Source organism: Ammodytes marinus (genome assembly GCF_949987685.1).
Source record: "Ammodytes marinus genome assembly, chromosome: 17".
Classification (NCBI taxonomy): Eukaryota; Metazoa; Chordata; class Actinopteri; order Uranoscopiformes; family Ammodytidae; genus Ammodytes; species Ammodytes marinus.
In genome coordinates, this window is record NC_137221.1 from 20,608,389 (window position 1) to 20,635,896 (window position 27,508).

The 27,508-nt window shown below is 44.5% G+C and overlaps 1 protein-coding gene across 1 annotated transcript in view; it reads right to left on the reverse strand.

Moving 5' to 3' along the window:
- Window positions 1–27,508, reverse strand: part of LOC307264256 (growth factor receptor-bound protein 10-like) — a 53,704-nt gene continuing 26,196 nt past the window's right edge. The window contains exons 4-17 of the mRNA XM_080045601.1: window positions 27,132–27,387; window positions 26,185–26,308; window positions 13,835–13,991; window positions 10,959–11,074; window positions 9,843–9,917; window positions 8,979–9,116; window positions 8,519–8,629; window positions 7,036–7,134; window positions 6,861–6,938; window positions 5,671–5,787; window positions 5,501–5,567; window positions 5,262–5,349; window positions 3,823–3,916; window positions 1–2,845 (exon numbers count right to left, since the gene is read on the reverse strand). Coding sequence (XP_079901727.1) covers window positions 2,699–2,845; window positions 3,823–3,916; window positions 5,262–5,349; window positions 5,501–5,567; window positions 5,671–5,787; window positions 6,861–6,938; window positions 7,036–7,134; window positions 8,519–8,629; window positions 8,979–9,116; window positions 9,843–9,917; window positions 10,959–11,074; window positions 13,835–13,991; window positions 26,185–26,308; window positions 27,132–27,387 — 1,667 coding nt within the window. The 3' untranslated portion in view covers window positions 1–2,698. The remainder of the gene's footprint in view (window positions 2,846–3,822; window positions 3,917–5,261; window positions 5,350–5,500; window positions 5,568–5,670; window positions 5,788–6,860; window positions 6,939–7,035; window positions 7,135–8,518; window positions 8,630–8,978; window positions 9,117–9,842; window positions 9,918–10,958; window positions 11,075–13,834; window positions 13,992–26,184; window positions 26,309–27,131; window positions 27,388–27,508) is intronic.

Consider the following 27,508-nt stretch of genomic DNA (forward strand, 5'->3'; position numbering starts at 1 on the left):
GTCTGAACATTTTGAGAAATATCCATTGCCATGGTGAAGTCTGGAAATCATTTTCGAAACAAATTCAGGATAATACAATGAAAGGAAGGACAAGCGGCAAATGCTCACATTTAAGAAGCTGGTACAATTTCGAAGACTACTGATTATTCACATTGCCAAATACTTTTCTTTTGACTAATCAGTAAATCATTTCAGCTGTACTGACAAGACGCCTAATGGCTGCAAGGCATTCTGGTCTACTAAAGCTACTGTTGGTGTGGGAATGGCTTATTTTACCTTTATAATTATGAATGTCTTAACTGTTTGATCGTGGGGGACTTAACACCACAAACCGGTGTTTACCACTGATGCTAGCAAACTCCCACATAGCTGCTGGAAATATAAGAACATGATGTTATATTTTAACCAGTTATCTGTAGAAGTAAGATGAATACACCACCTGAAAAGAAATAGGTCCAGAATGTCAGGTTGCATCACCAGTACCCGTTTTCTGAAGTGTGTTCAAGTGGATTTTTACTTTTAAGAAAAAAGTTAGATGTTTTGGGAAATATACTAAATGTGCTTTCTTGCCAAGTTGGATAAGAATAAAGACACCACTGTCATGTCTGTGATTGATACAATGAAAGAGGATATTACTTTTTTTAAATGTCTTGGATAACTCAAAGTCAAAATTGTACCTATTGTACCACTATACCTGTTCAAGTTAGCTTAGACTTCACTGCACCCTGCAAAGAAAAAGTCCAGCAGTTTATCCCCAGTAGAACCACAAATTGTTGTTGTAAACATGTAATGTGATAATAAGTGAGCTTTAGTGGTGCTGCTATAGGCAGATTTTGTTTGGCCATAGCCAGGCTAGCCGTTTCCCCTTGTTTCCAGTTATGCTATGCTAAGCTAACCTGTAGCTTCACAGACATGAGTGTGGTATCAATTTTCTCACTAAACTTATATCGCAAGAAAATGAATACGAGTAACATATGGTGTTATTCCACCCTCTTGAAATCTGGTACATGTAACTATGTGCATTTTGATACCGCTTCGATTTCATACACAAGGCTCACAATTTTCACTTAAGGCGAGTGAATCTCAATCGACTGTGTGTTGACGCACAGTCAGCTGAGTTCACATTTCAAGTCAATTTGTTCAATTCAATATTGAAACAAACAAAACAAAACAAAAAACCTTATGGGAGTGCTTTTGTTGATTTGTCTTCTCTGGAGTGAATGAACAGTGGTCTGAATCCGAACAGCTCCAACCAATTAACATCAAATCAAGATCACTAAAATGTGAAAGCAGTGAGCCCAGAACAGACTTTAAGAAAAGAAAATGACATTCAAAGACAAATTCACCGACAGATTTAACCCTTTCGATAAAAAAAAAAAAAAAAAAAAAAAAAAAAAAAAGACTGACTGACTGAAATGGTAGGAGCTAGGTGGTGGACACACTTTTCAGGAGTCTATTAAACAGTCTTCCTATTCCTCCTCATGGTCTTGAGACGCTGCAGCTGCTTCAAGAGCACTCTGGTGTTTACCAAAAGAATGGTCATGTTGGTTCAACCCACGCTGAGGTCCAAGATGTTCCCAAACCTGTCCGAAAGGCACTGCATATTCAGCCGTGACTCTGTTTGCTCCCAAGCGACTGTAATCCAATACAAACTGGTGGAAATGGACACACATGCTTTTCAGAGGAGGAAGAGGAACGGAGAGAAGGCAGCTTCATTAAGCTCAAGAGAACAGCTGTCATCTGTCCGCCCGGGAGTGCAAAACTAGTGAATTGAATAAACAGTAATAAAACAGCATTAAAATGACATCAAGTAATCAACTCTACAAGAGAGGCTTGTTACAGCCTTCCTGATAAACATTCCTGTGTCCTTTCGGCAAACCCTCGCCACTGCTCAGCTCATCTTGGCTTGAGCTACTTCTCTTTCTCTCCTGACTTTTCTCTGAGCTTCTGTGGAGGAGGAGGAGAGGCTGGATGGGGGCTTGCACCAGGGGGGATTGTAGGACAGGAAACAGCACAGAGGCCGCATCAAGTCCGCTCGGGTGTTGGGGAGGGGGGTAGGGTGTCAGCTTATCCAGACTGGACTGCACAGGTTAAGAAAACTCCTGGATCAAGTTTGATAAGACCCAGAGAGAGTTTTCCATCCATCCCTGATGATTGATGAGAAAGTCACAGGGTGGTGCTCCCCCCCGCCCACTGAGGCAGTCAAGGGGCAAGCAAGCACCACAGCTTATCAAGCCTGGGGGGAGAGGGAGGATGGGGGTGGTTGAAAGGTGAGGTACTATGAGGGAGGGATCCAACCGGGAGAACCGCAGCACTCCTGCAGAAATTTTAGCCGTCTTGCGTTTTCACACCCCATGGTCTCTCTCCAGGGTAAAAGCGACATTGACAAAGCGAAAGCCCATCCCCATTACAAAATTGCAGGAGTTGAGCGACTGCTGGGTCCACAATCTGCAACGCTTCAACTTTCCGAACGCTTCCCATTCAATCATCCAAAGCCTGAATAAAGCATGGGGTAAATGAAACCCTCCAAAATCCAGCTTCTGTCGCGTTGTTCACGTCCCCAAATAACTTGACTTAACTTTTCTCGATCTCCTCATCCTTTTTGCGTTGGTGAGGGAGGGGGCAGATGAAGGTGTGCGGGATCTCAGGGTGAGAGGTGTGCAAAAAGGGGGTGGAGGTTTCTGGGGGGGGTGGAGTGTCACAAGGCCACGGTGGTACAGGGGTGTTTGAGCTTGCAGGGCAGCACTCCTCTGTTGAGCTGGTAAAACTCCACCAGGTGGATGAGGTCGGTGAACTTGGTGGCGCCATCGTCGAGACTGAAGAACACCTGACCGTCCTCTTCACACTTTAGAGCGGAGCAATGGGGAAGAGAGAGGACAGTTAACCATCACAGGACAATGAGCAATGTAAGAGACAGGTGTGAGAAATGCCTGGTCAAATCCAAGTCAACAGGCCTTTCCATCTTTCAGAGTTTCAGTCTTTCTGAGTTTCCACTGCTTTGGGGATCATGGATGTCTGTACCAAATTGTAAGGCAATCAATTCAGTCTAGCCTGGTGAAATCAGTCTGATCTGGCGTGCTTCACATTTGTTTCTCTCCCTCAGATCAGTCTGGGTTTTCTCTAGTCGGAAGGAGTGCAGTCATAAAATGCACATTCTGACTGGTTCGCACTGACTGTTTCTCCCTTAGTGGAATGCAGCCCCTGATTGATTCATGTTATCCTCAATCTGGCTCACAAGCTTTACATTCGTCATTTCATGTTGACGTCAACGTCTACATGAACCAATCAGTGGCTGTCTTCCACGAACGGACAGAAAGTGGAGAGGGCCTGGTCTGACTGAAGGCTAGGTTGACGACTACATTAAACCAATCAGGTGCTGCCCTCCACTAAGGGAGAAACATTAGGTCCAAACATAGGCTCTGATTGGTTTGGTAATTTTTTGACCGTGCTCTTCCCCAAGGAGATTGGAGAAAGTACAGACTGACATGCGGAGGAGAAACAAATGTAAAGTTGGGCGAGACCAGGCTAGTCTCGCCAGGCTAATTTCAGTCCGGACCAGAGGATGAATCCTAAAGACTTTGATGATCTGTGGACTTTTCCTCTAGTTTATTCCTGGAGCAAGAAAAACTTAATGTAAAAATCTTCTTTTTTTATATATCAGATTAATCTTTTAGTTTTTCTTAGACAATGAGGTCAGGCTGTATCCTAGCATTTGTATGCTTTATAAGACAGTTTTGGAGAGACAGAGATAAAATGGGGGAATACAAGCAAGCATGACGTTTTCTGCATTGTTAGATGACTGTATTGTGTAATGTGACTGACCGGTAGAATCTGGAAGTGCTTGATCTTCTGGTGGTGGCACAAGGTGAGCACGAACGCCTTGGGATTACTCTGACTGTCCCGCAACAGGAATAACCTGACACACAGGAAATGGAAGGGAAATGATTCAACTGCTTAACGAAATTAATGAAATATACATCACTTTTCTAACTCCATTTCAGTCATTTTTATACTATTAAATCTCAATTTCTGCTTGATAATATGCTGCTGCAAATTGAGGGAGCTGTGTCTCTTTGAAGACCTTATCTTAATCCACTGGGTAAAGGCTGAGATGCCAGGCTTTCAAGCCAAAAGGCCATTTTTAGACACTGACATTTAAGAGCATTTCTTGGCAGCAGTGACGTCTCCTTTTTTCCCATATTTTATTCATAGGATTCAAGTTTAGAAAAAATAAGGTTAGCTGAGGGGGAAAGGGAGTTAATCGACGATTATGTGTCTGGCTTGAATCCTATGAATAAATGAGAAAAAGAAACATCACGTCAAACCAAAGTTCATAAGATACACCTTCACCCCCAACGTATATATATACACATATACACACTTTATTAAGTACACCGGTTCAATTTCTTGTTAACGCTTATAAATAATCAGCCAATCACATGGCAGCAACTCAATGCATTTAGTCATGTAGACCTGGACAGGACAACTTGTTGAAGTTCAACACAACCACAACCATCACTAGGGATTACAGAGAATGGTCCGAAAAATAAAAAATATCCAGTGAGCGGCAGTTGTGTGGATAAAAAAAGCCTTCTTGATGTCAGAGTTCAGAGACGAATGGGCAGGCTGGTTCGAGATGATAGAAAGGAAACAGTAACTCAAATAACCACTCTAAACACAGGTATGCAGAATACCATCTCTACCATCAGAAGACCCCACTGGGTGCCACTCCTGTCAGCTAAGAACAGGAAACTGAGGCTACAATTCCCACAGGCTCACCAAAATTGGACAATAGAAGATTGGAAAAATCTTGCCCGGTCTGATTTCAGTTGCGACATTCAGATGGTAGGGTCAGAATTTGGAGTAAACAACATGAAGCATGGATCGCTCCTGCCTTGTATCTACGGTTCAGGCTGGTGGTGGTGGTGTAATGGTGTGGGGGTTATTTTCTTGTTACACTTTTGGCCCCATTGTACCAATTGAGCATCGTTTAAACACCACAGCCTACCTGAGTATTGTTGCTGACCATGTCCAACCCTTCATGACCACAGTGTACCCATCTTCTTATAGCTACTTCCAGCAGGATAATGCACCATGTCACAAAGCTCAAATCATCTAAAATTGGTTTCTTGAACATGACAATGAATTCACTCTAATGGTGTGCACAGTAACCAGATCTCAACCCAATAGAGCCCCTTTAGGATGGGGTGTACCTAATAAAGTGGCCGGTGAGTGTATATATACAGTATAACTGTTCTTACCCGTCTACTTGGCCTTGCTGCATGATCATTTTGTGGGCTTCCTCTCTCATGATGCGTCCATGGAACCACACCTGCGTCCTATGGATCACTAAAAGACAAACATCTTTGACTCACTGTATTCATTACCAACATCTACCAACACTGGGTATGCAACACATATAATGGAGTTATAATTTAGTCTTGGTGTTGATGCTGAGCTATCCTATAGCCATAGTATTTGTGAGATAAATAATGTGTACCTGTGCTCAGGGTGGATGGGTGCAGTGGGCTGGGACTGCCCAGGGCATTCATACGCTGGCCCCTTTTCTATTAGAAGTAACACAAATCAAATCAAATTAGCCTCCAAATCGTCAAGCCTTGGCATCCATTCAGATTTCCTTCCCAAAGCCCTAGTTTAATCCTATTTTACCCTCCAGGTCTGACCCTCCTCCAAAGCGGCGCTCTGCGCCTCCACTGGGTTCTCGATGACGCGACCGGTCCGTCCGGAAAAGTCCATGGCAACCAGGGAATTCTCAGATACACTCCGCTGTTAGGAGACGTGGCAGGGCAGGAGGGGGTGGGTGAGGGGAGGGTTACACAAGGAGCAGGGTGGAGGGGGTAGAGAAGGGTCAAAGGTCAAACAAGCCAGCCACACTCACTGGGGCATGACAAATCCTGTCTGCACACAGACCCACTTCAGTCAATCCACAAATGCCCCTCGGAGGAAATCCACAAGCCTTTACTGGCTCTCCTGCTAGATTTATTCAGATTTTCTCCTAATTTATTATTTATGTCTTCCCCTTATCCGAAAATAGGGTCAATTAAATAACTGTGCTTCATTTTGGGCCCATGGCAATGACTGGATGTACTTTTATGCTATGCACTCACTGATTTTAAGATTATTCATTCTTACAAGGAATACCTTTTAGGCAATCGCTCTTTTGGCCATCAAGTTAAAATCAAATGTTTTATTGAAACATAAATCTAAAATGTTGGTGAATTACGTTGCTACAGTATATATCGGTACTTAACTCGCGGGATATTGGAACCCTGGAACACGGTTTGAAGTTAGAAAGCTACCTGATAAGTTACTGGTTCATTGCTGTCGTTTACAACAGCAGGGCCCACAGTTTTGTTCACAAACATTTGGTTCTAGGTGCCTCAAAATCATTTAGTTTTGATTCATGATGATATAATTATTCAATACTAAGGATCAAACAAATCCCCTTCTCCTGTAACTGCATAGTGAGCCTTTAATGTTCATAGGAGGCTTTGCAATAGTTCTTTAAGCATGCACCAAAGATTAATAACTCTGGGATAAGATGCAAGGTGGCAGACATACTCCTTTAAAGACAGCAGTGTGTTTAAACTGAATCAGGACCTTGAGCCTTTTACTACAGAACACTATTTTAACCTCATTAACAAAGGTAAACCGCAGCAATTATGTAGCCCACTGCGGTGTATTCCCCTTAAGTAGTGTGAGGCACAAGGTAGACACAAAGTGAACTGGTTTCCTATCGCACCATCAGCTAATTAATGGATCAATCTGGATTGGCCTTGACTGAGTGGGGGCATTAGAGCCGGGTTGGAAGAAGGTGATGTCATAGGGCAGATCCTCACCACGGGTGCCGTGAAAGGCGAGAGGTTGGACTTCCTCTGCTGGGGAACGTTGTAGCTCTGATACAGTACTATCCCATACTGCGAGGACACAAGAGGAGAAAGAAGGCATCAACTGATGTATCCACCAACCGACAAGGTTATCCATGGTAAAAACATATGAAGGTAAAGGAAGTACTTTGAACAGTCGGAAGGCGGTCATCCAGCAGGTCCTGCTCTGTTCGTCCTCGGCACACAGCATCTTGTGCTCCTTACAGTCACTCCTCACTTTACTGGGCTGTCAACCAAACAGTATGGACACAGAGGCACATTTCATTAATGAGATGTACATCATGAATATTAACTTAACAGGAGGCTTTTCTTATGATATCTGGCAGTTTTTGGTATAGACGATGATGACATGTTCTGCTTTATAAAATGTTGCATAGCCCTGCCTTGAAAAGGGCAGATGGCATGCTGACGGTAACCTCTTCACCACTTCAATACAATTGCACCCAATAAATCAATCCCTCTACCACTCAGTGATGCTCACCAAAGTGTTCTAACACTATAGTCTGTGGTGACATTCATTGAAATGGCTACAACACAGTCATTTCACCATTTGGTAATATAGACAAATACAGATATAAACATGCACTGTGCCAAACACTTGCAATATGTCTGAGAATTCTGCGACTGGACCACTTTCCTCTATTTACCTTTACCCTCTGGCTTAAAATGAGCAGAAAGTGTGCTTTCAAGCTCTTAATCTAAAAATAGTTTGTTTCAAAGGTTTAACTGAAAAGAATTGAATGACTATACTGTAAGTTTGTCATTTTTGTCAGGTACCAGATGAAAACTGACACTCAATAAATATCATTCTATTGTGCCCTGATTATATTGTGATTGTTTATCTATGCAAAAAAACAACAACATCAAAGTCCTTGTAGTTAGGATTCCTTTGCCGGCCGTCGGTACCGAGGATGTTAGACACACTGCTCCTTATAAGCAGCCCCTTCTGAAACATTCAGTCATGTCACCATAGCAACGATCCAGCCCCCGGAGCTGCCAAGTAAAAATCCCTCCCCAAATCCTGCACCGTCACCCCCGCTGACAACATCTGACACGTTGGTCGCATAGTGCGTGTGTGTGTGTTTTTGTGTGTGTGTGTGTGGAAGAGAGAGAAGTGAAGGGGTTAGACAGGACAGATTCCCTGTAGCATCCAGGCTTATCGCACTAGGCTTATCCCAGATCAGCAGGTGACCCACCACAGATAACTCCTGGGGTGGGACACAGTACTGAGTGTGTGTTTGAACCCTCACTTTGTGCCACACATGCACACACAAACAAACAGACACACACACACACGATACAATACGTGTAGAGAAGTGGTGGTAGGTGAATCTGTTACAAAAGTAAACGGTTTTATGAAAGAGCATGTAACCGCCACCTTTTATAGTATGTTTATATGGTACAGACAGTTTACTTATTTTATTGAGTTTGCAGCATAGTAGTATATACAAAAGGTTTGCAGGCATCAGAGACTAAAGTGAAGAAAAATACTAAATACTAAACTTATTATATCACATTTAACCAGCCAGATGTATCTGGTTTATTTTATGAATGGACATCTTCAGCTATGGGTGGCTTATCAGGTGGCTTATCATGTTCTTGTGTCTTACCTTGATGCAGAACTGGTAGTCTGTGGGAGCGTTGTGGAGTTTTCGACCCGTGATGATGGAGAATATGTTACTGTCCTCCAGGTCTGACAGCAGCTGCAGGTGTCGGGGCTCCTGTGCAGTGGGCAGAGGGAAGGGGAAGTCAGCAACAATGGAAAGAAAAATAATATAGGAAACGGTTTAACTTTCTATGGCTTGGTTAGATTTCAGGCTTGACTGTCTCTTTTTATAATTTGATTCCATAAAAATAAGTAATACGTTTTAGATGATATATTCAGAATCTAATGTTGCAACTGCACGTTAGGATAAGAATGGGCAAAGATAACTTGTAAATGAACAGAAAAACAGGCTTTAGCAGTGCATTTTACACAAAAAGTTTGTCGGTCACTAAATGTGAAGGCATCACCACCAATTTTGTGTCCTTCATACCAGTGTCAGGATCAACACAGCAGTAATTCATCACCTTGGATGTTCCTTTAGTGGAGTAGTAGAGCCCGGAGCGGCGCAGGAACATGTAGAGTTTCTTCCAGGACTTTCGTCCAGGCTCCTTCAAGTACAAATAGCCCTGGATCTCAGGACAGCTGCTGGAGTTCAGAAGGTTCTGCAGAAAACACACACACAGCATCTATCAAGGAACACTGCTGGGGGGGGGGGGGCTGAATGTACAGTACATCACACCATTATTTAATGGGGGCAGGACCTGATAAGCCTTTGGCTTCTCCTGCTACCCTTCGGACCATAACACAAAAAAATATGTATGAATATGTCAAAGAGAAAATTGTGTATTGTGTGTAACTGTCTGAAAGAATAATAAATACATAAATTATGTTGAAATTAGCTTTTGATCTATTTTTCATTCATATTGTTTTTTCCCTTTTGTTATTCTTTATTTGGTTAATTAATCAAAATAAAGAACCATACAGACCATACATTGTTTGTGTTTCTGCCTGTAACATCATGGATACTACCTATTTATAGTAAATTGCATTTGAATAACGATTGCGTCCAGATATGGCAGTGTAACATTGAGGCAGGTTAAGTACAATCTGGCAGTGACAACACTTGATGAATGCAATTTGCAGATTTCATGAAGTGTGTGTGCGGATGCTTATTTTTGGACTACCAGATGTCCTCACAAGGAGAAAAAGTCCTCCATGGCGAGAGCATTTTCCCTGCTGTCCCTCTTTTTTTTCAGGGTGGCTACTTTAGACTAGGATTTAGGTAAAGGATTAAATAAGTGTTTCAATGAATAGCTAGGTAATTAATCAAGTCCCTACATGCGTGCCACTCAAGATGGTCTTGTGCCTTTACTGAGTCATCACCTCACCTGTAAAAGCTGTGACTGAGGGATTGAGCCGTCAGACTCCTGACACCAGGCCACCATCTGCTCTGGGAAAAAGTTCTGTATGGAAAAACACAGAGAGAGAGAGAGAGAGAGAGAGAGAGAGAGAGAGAGAGAGAGAGGCCGACAATGAGAGTGAGATAAAGAATGAGCTAGAAACCACTTAGTGCATACTGTATGCAAGCTCAGAGTGGGGTAGTGTTTCTCTATGCAGAATACGTCTCACTTGTGTGTGTGTGTGTGTGTGTGTGTGTGTGTGTGTGTGTGTGTGTGTGTGTGTGTGTGTGTGTGTGTGTGTGTGTGTGTGTGTGTGTGTGTGTGTGTGTGTGTGTGTGTGTGTGTCTGATGAGCACAAGGACTCAAAGCAGTGGGGGCGAGTGAAGTAGATAAAGAGAGGGATAGAGAGAGAGGGCTCTCCAGCCTGGGAGTAGATGCAGTATGATCTCACCCGCTGATGTAATCCCCTTTAGCCAGCAGCGCTACTCTTAGCGTGATTGACAGGCCGCGGCCGGCACTCTGGTGTTTTACTGTGCTCATTACCACAGAGCTGAGGTCACCTGCTGGCTCCGACACACACACACCTAAATCACCGCGGCAATAATGCATATTGGCATAATGTCGCCGTGTGCTAATGCCAGCAGAGGCCCCCCTCGCTCAGCATGCAGTCCTTCAAACACCAGCATGTGTCAAGCACTGCCATTTATTGTCATTCATGAGCATAAAGATATTAGCATCTAGCTTACAGAGCTGCTAGCGTGGCTTAAGACTCTTCCTCTTGTCGTGACCATCAATTTTTATTAATATGTTCAGTGATATAGAGGGATTTGCCAGCACACCTAGAAAAAATATTCTGTTGGAAACTCTGAGTGCTTGTAATTGTTGGCTAAAAGCCATCAAATGTTTTGAATGTCAGCATGTAATTTCAGCTATCAGCAACTCCAATTCCAAAAAATTTAAAAAATCGGCTAACCCTAGCTCTGTCTCTGTGTGTGTGCATGCGTTTGTGAACAGCAGCAGTGAGGGTGTGGGTGTGTTGTGGGGATGCGTGCTAAACCGAGGCAGCCAAAGAAATGACTTTTTGGGGTGATGCGAGAGACTCACCAGGGGGTTCCTGAAGAATTCATATTTGGCATAGTTCTTCCTGAAGAGAAATTTGCTGTCGCTGCTCATGGAGGCTTGAACGTGAACCACCAGCTCGTGATCCTCCAGACATCTCTCTATTTGAGGACACAGACAGACAGTCAGCTGGGGTTATCTTACATTTTTACTTCTAACTTCTGAGTTTCCCTGTTCATTGTCCTTTGTTCTTGTTCTTGTTCAGGCTGATCTGCGGCATAACAAGCAACTCTTTTGCTTGCATCCCCACTTTCCCTCTTCCTTTCCCCCCCCCCCCCCTTATTTTCTCTTTTTAATATTGAAAGCATATTCTTCAACGCCCTTGTCACCAAGGACCTTCTTTACTCTGAACTGCTTTGAGCATCAAACAAAACTTTTTGATGTGTTAGTAACTCAGAACATAACATACCACTAAAAATCAATCAATCTAATCTTACATAATGCTTCTGGGGATATACAGGCAAAATTGGTCTCAAATGTAAAATAATTAGTCTTTTACAAAAAACAAATAAAGTTTGTGACTGTGATGGAAGTTCTGTTAAGGTTGGAGGTCAACTCAGGTGGAAGAATATTTCAGGAGACTTGGATGAATTATGAAGCAATATTTATTACAGACTTGGCCAAGGAGAACCGGACTGCAACTCTCGTGACTTGCACTTCAATTCTGACAAACTCATGCTTAGAGCTGTGTTTTAACCTTGCGCTATCTCTACCACCTCCCCGGCTCAGGCACCAAGCGTACCAATGTTTTGGTTCAGAGCTGAACACAGTGAACCATTACATTCTGGAGTCTAAGGAGATGAGACTTTATCTATACAACTGACCTAAGTGTCTCCTAACAGGCTCCAAGGCTGACCTAGAGTCTGAGAGACAGACACACAAGATAGGCATATATGGCCTATTAATCTTTCCCATTAATATTACAACTAAAGACCCAAAATTCCCTCTCAGTGACCTGTGTGAAATTAATCTTAAACAAATGTCAGCTAATCTGACAATGTTCACGTACTGCAGATCATAGTTCACCCAATTCTCTTATTTACTGCTTCACGGTCAGTCATTTATAGTATACAATGACACAGCAAGAAGTAGTGGCCTGTTACTAGGAGACGAACAAGGGAGTAAGAGGTTAAACGAGGAGGAGCTGTGGAAAGACGAAGCCCTGTGAGGAAGAGAGGGAGGAGGAGGAGGTGAAGGTGGTATGAGATGGACGAGGGGGGAGGGGAGGGAAGGAGGGAGGGCATTGCAGGAAGATGATGTCATGTATTGAGGCTGATTGCTGAAGCCATAAGCAAAGCACAAGCCACAGACACACACAAGCAGACACACACAGGCCTAACCTGCTCACCGTGCACCACAGAGGCACAATTACTTTCTCTATGCTGCGTGCATGCGTGTGTTCCTCTCTCTTGAAGTTGAGGCCATATGACCTCAGAATTAGGCCTGTTATAAATTGATAGTGACAGGATCCTCTAGATCTACGTAGGCGGACACACAGACACACACACGAAATGGTAGCAAGCAGGATTTGGAATTAATTCCTTTAGATTCACTCAGTCTTGGCAAAGCAGACCCTTAGAATTTGGTGAAAATGCACTTTTCTTAAAAAAAAAAAGAATTCTGGCTGCAGTCCAAGGTTGGAAATGAGTTATTTTTGAGCGTCTGTGTGTGTGTGTGTGTGTGTGTGTGTGTGTGTGTGTGTGTGTGTGTGTGTGTGTGTGTGTGTGTGTGCGCACTATGGCTGCAAGCAGGGGAATTTCCTGTGGAGGGTTAAGGAAACATTGATTGGCTAGGAAGGCTAGGGGCTCGTCCGACTGAGAACTGCGATTGGTTCTTTGCCACTCTGGTATGACGCTTCAGTCCAGGCCTCTCTGCGCCTACCCCCTCTCTCAATCTCTCTCTGTGTCTCTCTCTCTCTCTCTCTCTCTCTCTTTCCCTTCCTCACCTCACATTCCATCTCTCCAGTGCACTTTTTTCCAGAAACGCAGATCAAGCAGCAAAGCACAAAGCGATCCTTTGACTCTAAAAATACAACTAGGGAGTAGGAAAGCCTCGTTGAGGACAAAGACAGACCCACAGTAAAAAAAAAGAATTAATTAAGGCTTCAAACAGAGACATGGCAAAAGTGAAGAAGCAAAAGCATGAGTTTTTTTTAGTCTTCCTATTCTTTCCCCCCCTTTAGAAAATGATTGGGAGGGAGCAGGCATGCAAGCAGAACATGGAAAAAGCTTAATCCAACATCCACCACACCTCCCTCCCCGAGCCGTATAGAAGGCATACAAGCACTCGTGCCATGCCCAAGTGAACATACACACTGAGGGTACACACAAGAGCTTATCCCCACCCGTGCAGAGACATAAAAAAGTTGTATAGACATAGTGACATAGACACACACATATAGGATTTAAGCACACCTGCAGGAAAGACATATACATACGCCAAAAAAAAAAACCTAAAGACAAACGTACTGGGATGAAGCAGAACATTCTAAACCTATTCTAGCCCTTCCATAAACTTTACAGAAAGCCTTTGACACACTTTCTCAAGGCTGATAAAAATCTTCATGACATATCTTCCTGGTGTGTCTACGAGAGCATGTGGTGTAGAAATCATGTTAAAGACAAATGCTCTTTTGGAAAATATAACCGCTAATGTAATTGATTTTGGCTCATATTGGTGGTGGTTAGCCTTACTGGAAGGCACACTGGTGTTAACCACCTTTTCAGAAAAATGCTACATCATTGCTTAAAAAGAGAGATGACGCACAAAAGTCAAATATGTCTATTGATGTTCAAAACCCATGCCTGGGTGCACACATACTTGCCACACATGCATACGCAAACACACACACAGATCCTTACCAAGGCCAAGGATGGGGTGGTGCTCCACCAGTGTCCAGGCATTGTCGTCCAGACAGTGGCTCTTGTATACCAGGAGCTGACAGACGTCTCTGGCTGTCATGTCCGCCGGGATCTCCACCACTTTACCAGCCCCATCTTCGCTCCACACCTTCACTATCTGAAAGCGCATTGGGGTGAATGGTGAGAATATGTTCATCAGAGCAGCAAGGGGGGGGGGGGGAATCATGTTTTCAAAGGCAGGAGAAATGTCTAATAACAGTGAGAAAGTGTGGTGCCTCCTGCGCCATTGTGGGGGAATTTGAATCCGCAAAGCAAAAGGGAGACTGTAACAGATCGGAGGCTACATTTACCTCCATAACCCGGTGCGTAGTCAAGTCCAATCTTTAAAAAGTTCCCTTCACATTATTCTATCACTCCAACATGGGGACTGTTTAAAAAAAAAGAAGAAGAAAAAAAAAAAAAAAAAAGGAGGATGACGTCCTGGGAAGGGTTGGCCTGCCCCTGTGCTCTCAGTTCAACCCTTTTGTCAACGGCTCAACCAAACTTACTCACACGCACATCCACCAACTTGCATGTAAATCTTCCCTGCGCGCACGACAACTTTTCGGTCACATGCAAGAACGTACACAGATTTAAAAGTACCTGGATAGTAAAGTAACCCGGTGCATTTACGCATGTTGCATTTGGTCCTTAAAAATCTCACTATCGGGTACATTTCAAAGCTGGAGTACCTCCCATTGTTGCGCCATTTTGAACCATTACAGCCAAGTAGCCCAAAGCGACATTTAAAGCGGGTGTAATTTTGCCTTCTTTGAGTGTGTTGCTGCACGGGTAACCACAGAGCAGCTGCTTCACACATATGAGCAGATTCACACACGCACACACTCTCACCAAGAAGAGCTCCCATGCAAAGTAACACACTAACACACACATAAATAAGGAGCAAATTAACATCCGAAAAGGGCCTGCAAGCCAGAGACGGCTGGGATTATATTCCATGTATATCAGAGAGAAGTCGTATGTGTGTGTAGGGTTTGTGTACGTATGCTCACGCTTCCAAGTCCACGGCAGGGACTCAACACAGAAGCAACGCGAAACAACTGTTGAAAATGACATGAAACAAGACACAAAGCTGATGATGAGGGGCTGGGCTGGGGTGGTGGTGGTGGTGGTACGGAAAATTAAGCCGAACAATGGCATGGCGAGGTGGCAACACACAAAACGGCCCCCCCCACCAAAAAAAAAGAAGAAAAAACACAGCAACGGTGGCCTAGATAAAACACTAGAAGCCCCAGCACAGGGATGAAGAGAGAGAGAGAAAGAGAGAGAGAGAGAGAGAGAGAGAGAGAGAGAGAGAGACGAATGTATCCAGAAACAACGTCACAGCACTCTCTCTGGTCCTTGCAAACGCTACAAGACTCCCCTCTCTTCCCACACGCCCCTGTTTAAAAATTTTTTAAAAAGGAATTTCCTGACGCGTGACTTTTGCTTAAGAAAAGTTTTAGAAACATCTTAGGGGGACTAAATGCGAAAGGTCCTCAACGCTGAAAAACTGATAACGCACACACATGTACACACACACAGAAAGAGAGCTCACGACCGGCATCCAGAAAAGAAAAGAATACAGGCATGCACACACACACACGCGCGCACACACACACACACACACACACACACATACATACATACAAGTCTCTTACCTCCACAGCCTGAAAGAGGCAACAGTCTGGAGAGCAGGATGGCATTTTCACACTGAGACGCTCTCCAGTGACACAGAGAGAGAGAGAGAGAGAGAGAGAGAGAGAGAGAGAGAGAGAGAGAGCGAGAGAGAGAGGGAGGGACAGATTGGCGAGGAGAATGCAAGAGAGGTAAGAGGTGGGGAAGGGGGGAAGGAAGTGACAGAGGAAGGACGAGAGACAGAGAGAGAGAGAGAGAGAGAGAGAGAGACAGCCTGCCCCTTCTTCTCGTGCTGGGCAGCATAAAGGCTGAGCTGCCAGTAGTGGTATGAGTCGCCGCTCCACTCCTCTCCCACCTCCCTCCTCCCCACACTGGATTAACCCAGTGTGGGGATTCTTTAAACAGAGAGCTGCTACCTGTCACGTACTCTACGCTCTTATCTCCAGGGCTGCATGGCGTCAACCCCTGCCCCCCCCTCCACCCCGCCTCACGCCAACCCAATCCCCCAAAAAAGATCCCAGTCAGCTCCTTGTACTGATGGCGCCGCACCAAAAGTAACAGTCTCTCTCTCTGTAAAACACAGCCACACACACACACACACACACACACACACACACACACACACACACACACACACACACACACACACACACACACACACACACACACACACACACACACACACACACACACACACACACACACACACACACACACACACACACACACACACACACACACACACACACACACACACAGGTAGAGAGAACAAGCTCAAACTACTAAGCCAACACTAAACACGCACACACATCCCTTTTTGTGTATACAACATTTTCGTAGAGATGTTCTTTGACTGGGTTTTTTTCTAGCCTTCTCCTTCTCCTCCTCCTCTTCCTCAGCTGTATGTGAAATACCGTGCGAGAGTGTCGGGACCAGAGCAACATGTGTAACGCACACCAGCCGCTTCGGGGTTTGCAGAGAGGGCATGGTTGAAAGAAAACGGTGGGGTGATTGGATCTCAGGCCGTACAGATCACGTGTCGGGGCATTTGGGCTGTGCCAAGGGGGGTCAGGGGAGGGGTAGGGAGGGATAGGGGGGGAGGTGGCTAGCCTCAGGAGAGAGAGAGAGAGAGAGAGAGAGAGATGTAGAAAAAGAGGGGAATGTAGGAGGGGGAAATAGAGAAAGAGAGAAAAGAGGGACAGCTATGGAGGAATGTCAGTAATGCAATACTGAGTCATAATCAGGCTCATGTGTAGAGCACAGGCCAACCCAGCTGGCCCCTTATACAGTGTGCATGAGAGGGACACCCGCGCACACACACACAATGTAAACTATAACAACCAGATCCAGCAGTTTTTTTCTTTTCTTTTTTTCTTCTTCACTGCTTGACTTTTTCCTCAAGTCTCACGCAACAGCTTTGCATCCATCTGGGGAGCAGTATAGCACTTGGCTCTAACTGTGTGTGTGTGTGTGTGTGTATGTGTGTGTGTGTGTGTGTGTGTGTGTTCATGTATGTGATGAGTACATGTGAAAGGGCGACTGGGTGTGGGAGGGAGAGACTGGACAAGCTAACTTAGTGCGTCAGTATTTTTCCCCCCCCCCCCCCGACTGTTCCTTTCTCATTGCTTTGTATTTTGGTCTGCGCGTCTCCTTGTTAACTTCCCAACAGCTTGTTACTGTCCTCTGAATCCTCCTCCTAGCACACTTTAACTTTACACCAAGAAATTGAACTCACCTTAGCTCGTTCCTCCCTCCTCTATTTTCCCCTCCCCCACTTCCTTTTTTTCTCTCTCTCCACCAGAGGAGGGTGAGGGGTGGATATGTACAGGGTTATTGGTCTCCTATGCTGCTTATAGCCACGAACACACGCGCACGCACACACACACACGCACACACACACACACACACACACACACACACACACACACACACACACACACACACACACACACACACACACACACACACACACACACACACACACACACACACACACACACACACACACACACACACACACACACACACACACACACACACACACACACACACACACACACACACACACACACACACACACACACACACGTAAAGAGGGCTTGGAGTCCTACAGCATATTGGATTGAAGGGTCATGGACAGGCACCTACATGCCTATTAACAATTACATGCACACACACACATACATAGCCTACATACATCCAAACAAACACACACGAGAACAGTATGTATGGGTCATAGGTCGAACACTATAATCCGTGCCAGGGTCAGGCCCACTTGACCGAGAGGTTTATGGGCCCCTAAACCTATCAGGCTATACGCAAACACACACACACACACACACCCCCACACACACACACACAGTGGTCTGGTTGTGTTAAGCTGAGCAGATCGATCCACATAGCACACATCTCACAGTAGCAGCCGGCTGGATCTAATTGCTCAGTTCTTAAAATGGGATTTTGAAAGGCCTTTAATATTATTTTTTTGCCACTTTTGTCGTCAGTTCAATCAGCTGTAGGCTGCACACAACTCCGACATATCATCACCTCATTGAAGGTGGAGTCAGCGATTTGTGGAGAAAACTCGTTGAACTTTGTTTACATACCATTTAACAGAGCCTAGGCTGTGTCTTAACAAAATATTTATATTAACACACACACACACACACACACACACACACACACACACTACGGACAGGTAAGTTTAAATGGCAAATGTGTTTGCAAAATGAGTTATGTTTCTGGCCATCTGATGAATATGGGTCCAGTTTTCACTCTCCCTTTAGTTTTGGTCTCTACCAAATATATCCTGCTATTTAGTTCAGTGTCGGTCCTTTTGGTGTTGAGGAGGTAGTGTAGCCTACAGGTGGTTTATAGGGACATTACTTAATCATTTTATTTATCAAGTGCCACTTCATCTATTGTAAACGACGTAATCTTTTTACTGTTAAATGGCAAAAGATAGTTAATTAACAGTCCATTGTCCTGTAATGTCGGCATTTATAAACCCAGCTGCTATAAACCTCCAACATGGTAGCTGGTCGTCTGGCAGGGGCACACCCATCACTAATGTCAGCATTTGAATACTGGTTGGGGGTGACTTCCCACCCCGGTCTATTACAGCATCAGCCGTGTCTTTCATGTCTGTGAGTGGTCGGGTTTCATGCCAGACAGGGCTGATTAGCTCTGCAGACAGGCCAAACTCAATTTCACCTCGCTGGAGCGCCACCACAAAGCCTCACTGAGTGGCTCACCCCCCAACCTCCCCACGACCCAACAGGGCACTGACACACACACACACACAGGCAGAGAGAAAGTCTCTGACGGACTGATAGACATTTCCCGGTCAGTTCTAGGAATCAACCCGAAGGTTTTACTTATTGAAGTCATACGGGCGTTGGTGAAATCAATCCAATAAAACAGAATATAAGAAAACATTGAGTAGACTTGACAGAAAGTTCACACAGTGTTTTATGTTTCCATGTAGAGATCAATTCCACGCATCATCTTTCATTTAAATTCTCTGAGCTCTCCATCCCCAGTTCCACACCAAATGAAAGCCTGCTGCATAGTTTGGCCATGTAAAGGATAGCATGGATCTGGTTTGATACAAATAATACGTGTAAACTCCCGCTTTAGGAATTAAAGTCTGTACCTTCTGTACATTTGCAAACTGTTTCATCAGTGTTGCAATCAGACGCTGCTGACCGTCCAAATTTTTCTGGCTCTCGAACTGAAAGAAAATCAACAAACCAGACCTCATCTGGAACGATCTGGAACCTTTACGGTTTGTATGCGAAAACTGAATCTATAGCGTGGGATTGTAGTTTGACAATAATAACACATTCAAGGGTGTGTGTGTGTGTGTGTGTGTGTGTGTGTGTGTGTGTGTGTGTGTGTGTGTGTGACACAAGTCTAGGTTCCCTGAGAAACTACAAAGTTGCATCATCAAATTTCCTCAGCATGTAAAACATCTACTGCTTGGCAAAAACTCAAAAGTCCTGTAAATCTTCATAACACACACGTTTGTACGGCTATACTTGTAAGGACACTCATAATGACATAGTGCATTGCCTAGCCCCTTACCCTAACCACCAAAACCAAATGCCTAACCCAAACCCTTACACTAACCTAAACCTAAAACATACCTGAACCTTAAAACCTAGTGTTAACCCTCAAACAGCCCTTTAAAGGCCTGTCTCAAAGTGAGAACCGGACAAAAATGTCCTCACTCTTAAGGCCGAATTCAGGCCGAATTCCACCGGCTGCGTCTCCGGTCCTTCTCCGCTCCAGCACGGCAGAAACAAAAATAGAATTAAGAGCAGTCAGTGGGTGAGTTTCCACCACGGCCGCTGCGCCGTCTCTCTGCTCCGCTGCTGCTCCAGCTCTCCGGTGAAATACGCAGTGCTTCTATTTCTGCCGGATGCCTGAGCTCACCGCATCAATTTAGCACAGAACACATCGAGATAGACAGGAACACAAGCGCTGACAAAACAATAAAACCTCCGGTTAATTTTCAAAATAAGACACTCGGTGTTCACTGCAGGTGACATTCTCAAAACAGAGACACATACAAGCATGTCCACTGTTCTTTTACTCGTTCGGATGGGAATAATAACCTTCCGTGCGTTCGTTGTTGTGTAAATACCATATAGGAGAATCATATTATCAAGAGCGATCGCCCGTCACTTTTATTACCGCGGGAACTCCTCGTTCTCGCGACTCCAGCTGTTCAGCGGAGCTGGCCGTGCCTGCTTTGAAAACGGAGCCGGTGGGTATTGCCGGACGTGAGCGCACGGAGCAAAACCGTTGGACACCGCACCCGCAGCCAGTGGAATTCCGGGGTTCCACCGGCTGCGTCTCCGGTCCTTCTCCGCTCCAGCACGGCAGAAACAAAAATAGAATTAAGAGCAGTCAGTGGGTGAGTTTCCACCACGGCCGCTGCGCCGTCTCTCTGCTCCGCTGCTGCTCCAGCTCTCCGGTGAAATACGCAGTGCTTCTATTTCTGCCGGATGCCTGAGCTCACCGCATCAATTTAGCACAGAACACATCGAGATAGACAGGAACACAAGCGCCGACAAAACAATAAAACCTCCGGTTAATTTTCAAAATAAGACACTCGGTGTTCACTGCAGGTGACATTCTCAAAACAGAGACACATACAAGCATGTCCACTGTTCTTTTACTCGTTCGGATGGGAATAATAACCTTCCGTGCGTTCGTTGTTGTGTAAATACCATATAGGAGAATCATATTATCAAGAGCGATCGCCCGTCACTTTTATTACCGCGGGAACTCCTCGTTCTCGCGACTCCAGCTGTTCAGCGGAGCTGGCCGTGCCTGCTTTGAAAACGGAGCCGGTGGGTATTGACGGACGTGGGCGCACGGAGCAAAACCGTTGGACACCGCACGCGCAGCCAGTGGAATTCCGGGGTTAAGGTCTTAAACTCAATTTAGTTCTCACAAAAAAAAGTTGTACAAGAACACACACACACACACACACACACACACACACACACACACACACACACACACACACACACACACACACACACACACACACACACACACACACACACACACACACACACACACACACACACACACACACACACACACACACACACACACACACACACACACACACACACACATTTACTCAAGCCTGAATTTTCAACTATGTGGAACTCTTGAGTACATGATTGCAGCCAATTTAACATAAAGTTTCTTGATCTATGTCCAAAACTACAGTGACCTAGTGTCTATCGAACAATGGAGTTTATATACCCATGCCATTATAAGCTTACTCTGCTGAAAAGACACGCACCTGATCTGATTGCAGTGGGTCAGTAGACTATTGCGTGCAGAAGTACATCAGCTGACTAGAGACAGAGGGGGAGGTAGGAGTCCTAAACAGAGAGTGTGTCTCAGAGCTTTGGTCTTAGATTTGTTTTAAAGGCACTGCTACAGTATAGTTTAGCAGTAATATGGATCATACAAAAACTATTGAAGGCAAGCAATGGGTGGCACAGTTCAAAGAATCACACATATTAAGTAAAATACAGTATTATTACACCAGTAAGCATAAGCCAGCTATTTAAAGACTTATTAGAATCATTAAAAATCATCATCAACACAACACTGAATGTAAATAGTGAAGGAAGGCCACTCCTGTTTAGTGCCATATTCAGTAAGTCAAACAGTGACACTACAGCTCTACAATAACAGTGAACTATACCAAAATGCATCCAGCCATTTGGTTCAAGAACAATACAACTCTGAAGATACCATCACGTCATTCAGTAAGTAGTTGAGATTAACAGTTCACAGCCATGCTAGCAGCTATAGAGGCTGCACTGTTTGAGCCAAATGCTACCTTCAATATGCTTTACTAGGCATTTTAGCATTCTAACACTCGCTCATCAGCACAAAACATAAAGCTGCAGCTGATGGAAATTCTATAACATTTTTTGTAGGTATTTTTTAATAAACCAAAGTCATTAAAAAAATATGAATTGTGATCTGGCATTAGATGAGAGGTCAGGGGATTATAAAAGTTATTAAAATTCCTCCTTTGGTTTAGCGTTAACATCTGTAGCAAATTGTATGGCAATCTATCCAGTATAGATGTTGAGTCATTTCACTAAAACACTCAAATGTGAGACACATGTTGGTTGGCGCTGCATTAAAAGTCGGGGGATCACTATAGTCATCAGGTTTAATCCATTGTGGAACTTATAATGTATTTGAATATAATACAAATTTCATGGCACTTCATCCAATAGGCCAAGTGTTGGACCGACCAAACCAAGATGCATTGCCATCCCTGTGGCTGGCATGATCAAAGTTAGATTCCTCTTTCTTCATGATCAGCTTAACAGTTTTGTAAAATTTCGCAAGCAGCAAATATTTCAGAAATCAGAGCACGCACTGAATAACAAGCCATGAGAAACAGACTTTTTCACATCCCTTGTTTTCCACTTAAGGCTCTCTTCTCTCTTGCCTTTTTCCAGTGTGGTCAGAGGTCAGGGTCATTTAAAGAGCAGTGAACCCAGAGCTGGAAGGCGTTCAGTGTCTTGCTCAAAGCTACTTGGGCCGGGTGGATGCACGCCGACACAGAGGGGCTTGAACCCAAGTCTTTTGCTTTTAGAGATGGTCTCTTTAACCACAGGGTGCTCCCTGCCTTCCATGATGTTAATAATGCCGCGTCTCTGGCCACAAATAAAAGCAGGGGTTGCGTTACAGCCCCAGTCGAGATGCCAAAGTAAACCCATTCCTTCAGTGATGACAGACAGGACCCGACCAAATCCTTGTGAAAGCTGGGGCGACAAGACTGTCTGTATGGTGTAAGACTGCCACAACTTGCGTGGGAAACGGCCACTATCAGAGTTCAACATTAACTGCAGTCAGACTACTTAATTAGCTCTAGTAGCTACTAGACCCCCATGTAAAGAGTTAAATATGATTAACCATGACATGGGCACTCCCCTACACTTGTGTTTAAAAAATATGATGGAGATGCAGTGTCACGTTATCTGTTCAGGGCGGACCATGCCCTGAGGACAAATCCACTTTCGTTAGGCCATAAACCCGTCATGTCACGCACATATGCCGTTTTACTGGCTCACAATATACGCAGAGTATCCCTTTGAGAAAGACTGAAGCTTAGCAAAGAATGTTCCGACTCTCAACTCTACAGCTGGAGGGAGAGATCCTATGATAAAACCATGCCAATGCAAATATAATGCAAGCATGTCCGTAGACCAACGCACGGCACCGCTGTGAGCTTCGTCTGCTTTGTTTTGAAAGCCATCTTTGGACAACACAGCGTCCATGCATATATATTCTTTCCAAACCTTCGCTAACCCGTAGCCTCTCTGCAGGCTTACATGTGACATTGCACAACATTGCATGCAGTCAGAAGAAACACTGATGTATGGAGCCAAAGGACGGGTCCTGGCCAGTCTGCCGCTACTCTTGTTGAACTTAAGTGATATGATCAGTGAACTAGCTGTGGCTCATTTGAAGCATTAGTCAGATTACTGTACATGATGGTTACACACGCATCCGCTGAATGAGGCCAGCTGACACTGGGGCTGGTTTAGGACAACATAAAACACAACATTGCTGAACTAGAAAGTCTACAGCTCGGTGAGGCTAAGGCACAGCACAGCAGAGCTTTGTGCTAAATGCTAACATCAGGCCGCCAACATGCTAACAAAAGCAAAACTAGCATGCTGATGTTTAGCATTACTAGCATACACTACATTAAAAGGTGTTGATAGCGATTCTTGAGAATGTTTCTTGTCAAAAACTATTGTTGTCAAAATCAGTGAATATATCCTCCTGTCTGTATGTAAGAACGCAGAAAAGAAAATAGTGTTAATACACAGCCTAGGCTCTTTAAAAGGGTATGTAAACATTGGGTATGTAAAGAAATGGCGCCCAACGCAGCTTGCAAAATGCCCGTTTATAGCGCCTAAGATGTGTATTAATACCATACTGAGCACACACAGTATGGACAGGTAGCTGACTTTATTCGTATTTCCCCATTCATACAAGAAATGCAGCTTAAAGTTCTTAACCTTAAAAAAGTCATAAAATGAAGTTGATAATAATAGCAAAAATAAAAATAGAGATATAATAGTAAAGAGTACAAATATATAGTCATCCAGTAGAGTTGAGTCTGATGGGAATGTCATTTATTCTCAAGGTATTTGATCATACATCAAAGCATGAATTGAGATGTTGAACTGTTGATGACAGTGCCAGACGAAAAGTAAGGAGTTCAGAGTTTTTACAAGTTATCTTGAGTGGCGACATGGCCATCCCTTGAACCATGCCACTAGAGTTACTACACTGGGTGTTTTTTTGTTTCCCATGATCCCAATCACCTCTAATCACACATTTATCACTCTCCCAGCCACCTCCTCTGCTTCCTCAGCCAAAAGGTTTATTCGGTTTTGCTTACAACGATAAACATGTCGTCGGAATGCGAGAAGGGATTTTTCCATGTGCTTTTACTCCTTCCAGCTCGAGCTTTTATCGCCGCTTGGCGCTGGAAGGACACTACTGCCTTCCTGTTTTTGTGCCTTTAAGCAGTCTTGAAGAATTTCCTGTCGACCTCAACCTGGTGACGTGCCACGAAGCAGTGAGGAAGATAACACTGCCGTACCTCTGAGCCACAAACTGTTTTTGCAACTTAAAGCAGGCTTGAGCCACCGATATCAGATACAAAAAAAATCAGTTACCACATAATAAAAGTGTATTTCCACTCTATAACAAGTACTGAGTGAGTATTTGACTGTTAAGACACACAAGACAATAGTTAAATGGAACTAACCTTGACGAAATGAAGGTGTTCTGGGGAAAGTGACATGATGCAACATCTAGTCAGCTCTCACAGACTCAAACAAAAGGTTCTTTGTACAAACTGCAAACTTGCTCTCTGACTCCAGACCTTGTGAGGTGATGTCAACGAAATGGAAAATCATTCTTTGCCTAATCACATGTGTATGTGTGCGTGTGAACTGAATAAAGCAACCCGTTCATATATAAATATTTTATATACACGTACACACACACACAGGTAAATGTATGTATATATATATGTGTATATATACATTTATGTGTGCGTGTGTATGTGGTAGGGTGAGAAAAGAGTGAGATTCTAAAATAACTTATTGTTCAGGGTGGGCATCCTGAAAACATCTCTGAGAGAGACAGAACATTCCTGGGACAGGAGGTTTTACCGGGGGCAGGAAAGGGCAAGGCTATGACACACACACACCCTCGCACGCACGCTAGGAGCCAGGGTTGAAGCGTGTGAACCGGAAATGGGCGACTGTCATGCCGGAGCCCTGCAGACGGATTGGGAAGGTTCAGAGAGATCCGACCTGCAGAACGTTCCCAGCCGTACTCCCGGCTCCGCCACGGAAGTCTGCACTCTGTCTGCAGCATCCTGGAGACATTGCTCACCTCCTACCACTGTGTGTGTGTGTGTGTGTGTGTGTGTGTGTGTGTGTGTGTGTGTGTGTGTGTGTGTGTGTGTGTGTGTGTGTGTGTGTGTGTGTGTGTGTGTGTGTGTGTGTGTGTGTGTGTGTGTGTGTGTGTGTGTGTGTGTGTCTATGAGAACATGTGATTGATAATGATGATTCCACACGCATACAGTCAGATAACCCGGGGCAAGCTATTGTGTAATGGAAGGAAAGGCTGTCCGAAGCCAAGATCAACACATGCTGCTCTGACCTGAACATAACAGGGCCAGTCAGCTGGTTTCAAAACAGACACAGACACAGACACACACACACACACACACACAAACACACACACACACACACACACACACACACACACACACACACACACACACACACACACACACACACACACACACACACACACACACACACACACACACACACACACACACACACACACACACACACACACACACACACACACACACACACACTCACTCACTTTATCGTAAGAGTGTGGTCAAGTAGAGGACAGCAAACACAACGACGAGTCGAAAACCTATCGCTACCATAGACACATCTTTTTAAAAACACACCGAAATTTTAAAAAATACCACAGTGTGGTGCTCGTATTTTCTTGCTGTACGGTGCAAATGTGATGAAGTAAGCGGGGCCAGTGTGGGGCAAACTTACGTGGTTGTCTGATATCTGTATGGGGCCGAGGATGGGGGAGCCTGCTGGGCTGCAGAGCTCAGGGAAAGGGTTGGGGATGGCCGGCAGGGAGGCTGGACGAAGCTGCTGCTCTGCCTTCAAGCACCTGCAGAGGGAGACACACACACACTCTCATGTCACAGCCCTGGCTGATCAGTTCAAAAAGAAAGTACAATACTGTATGTACACGCATGATGATGGGTATAATTTGAGTATAGCAAAGGTATGGCACAAATCATATTGAAAAAGGAATTTTACTTTTGATGAGGGGAACACTTTTAAGAGTTTTGGGTTGAAGACACTGCAGGCATTAACATCTCTTTTTCAAGCACTGATCAATTTGAAGACTTTTGGCCATTTTGCTTCCATAACATGTCTTCTTTCATACTACTATAAATAAATGCTCCAAAATACACATTAAGTTGTTGTCCGTTTGTGTCTGTTTATTTTTCGTATACAAAAATCTTTACGGGTCAATTATGTGAACTTTTCTGAAAAAAAATATTATTACAAAGAATACTTGTTTTTATTTATGCAAGCGACTGGCAAAGTTTCATGCTGATATCTACAAGTACATATTTTTTTAACCATATTCCCCTGCTGTGTCTCGCCTTAATATTCACGTTCAAAACTCTGTCCTGTTAAGCTTGCAGAGACAACCTATTGTTATATTGTTAAAAGGATGACTTCTAAATCGGCTTCTCGCTGAGCGAGTAGCAGGCAAGACATTTATATTTAAAGCTTCTGACCAAACCAACAGAAGCACACATACATAACATACAGAGCAATGGGACAGACTGAAGTGTTCTTCCTCACAATGCCTTTTTGTTTTAAAAAAATGTTTTGATTGTTTTGACAGTGCTTCTAGCTGACTTTATCTTAACACAAAACGTAGAAATGGAGGCAGCGGGCATGTTCTGTGCGTTTACCTGACGGCGCGGATGTGCATGGGCTGAGAATGCCGCAGCCTCTCCCTGGAGGGGGAGGGAGCGGGCAGAGGTGGGGTGTGGCGTCGGGTGTGTCCCGGGTAGGCAGGGTGCATGTGGTGCTGCTGCTGCTGGTTGTGGTGGTGGTGCAGTGGAGTGTGCGCGTGGCCGTTGTTCAGCAGCAGTGCTGTGTCACAGTACACACTCTCCATGGACGAGTTCATGTCATTCACAAGCTGCTCCAGGTCCACGTCGTCATCTGCAGGGGAGCGGGGTGCAAGGGGAAGAGGTGGGGGGGGGGGGAGAGAGGTGAGTGTGAGTGACAGTAGACGTTGCAGGATAGCAGATATCCACTACGTGTCGCCTCAGGGTTTTGGCCA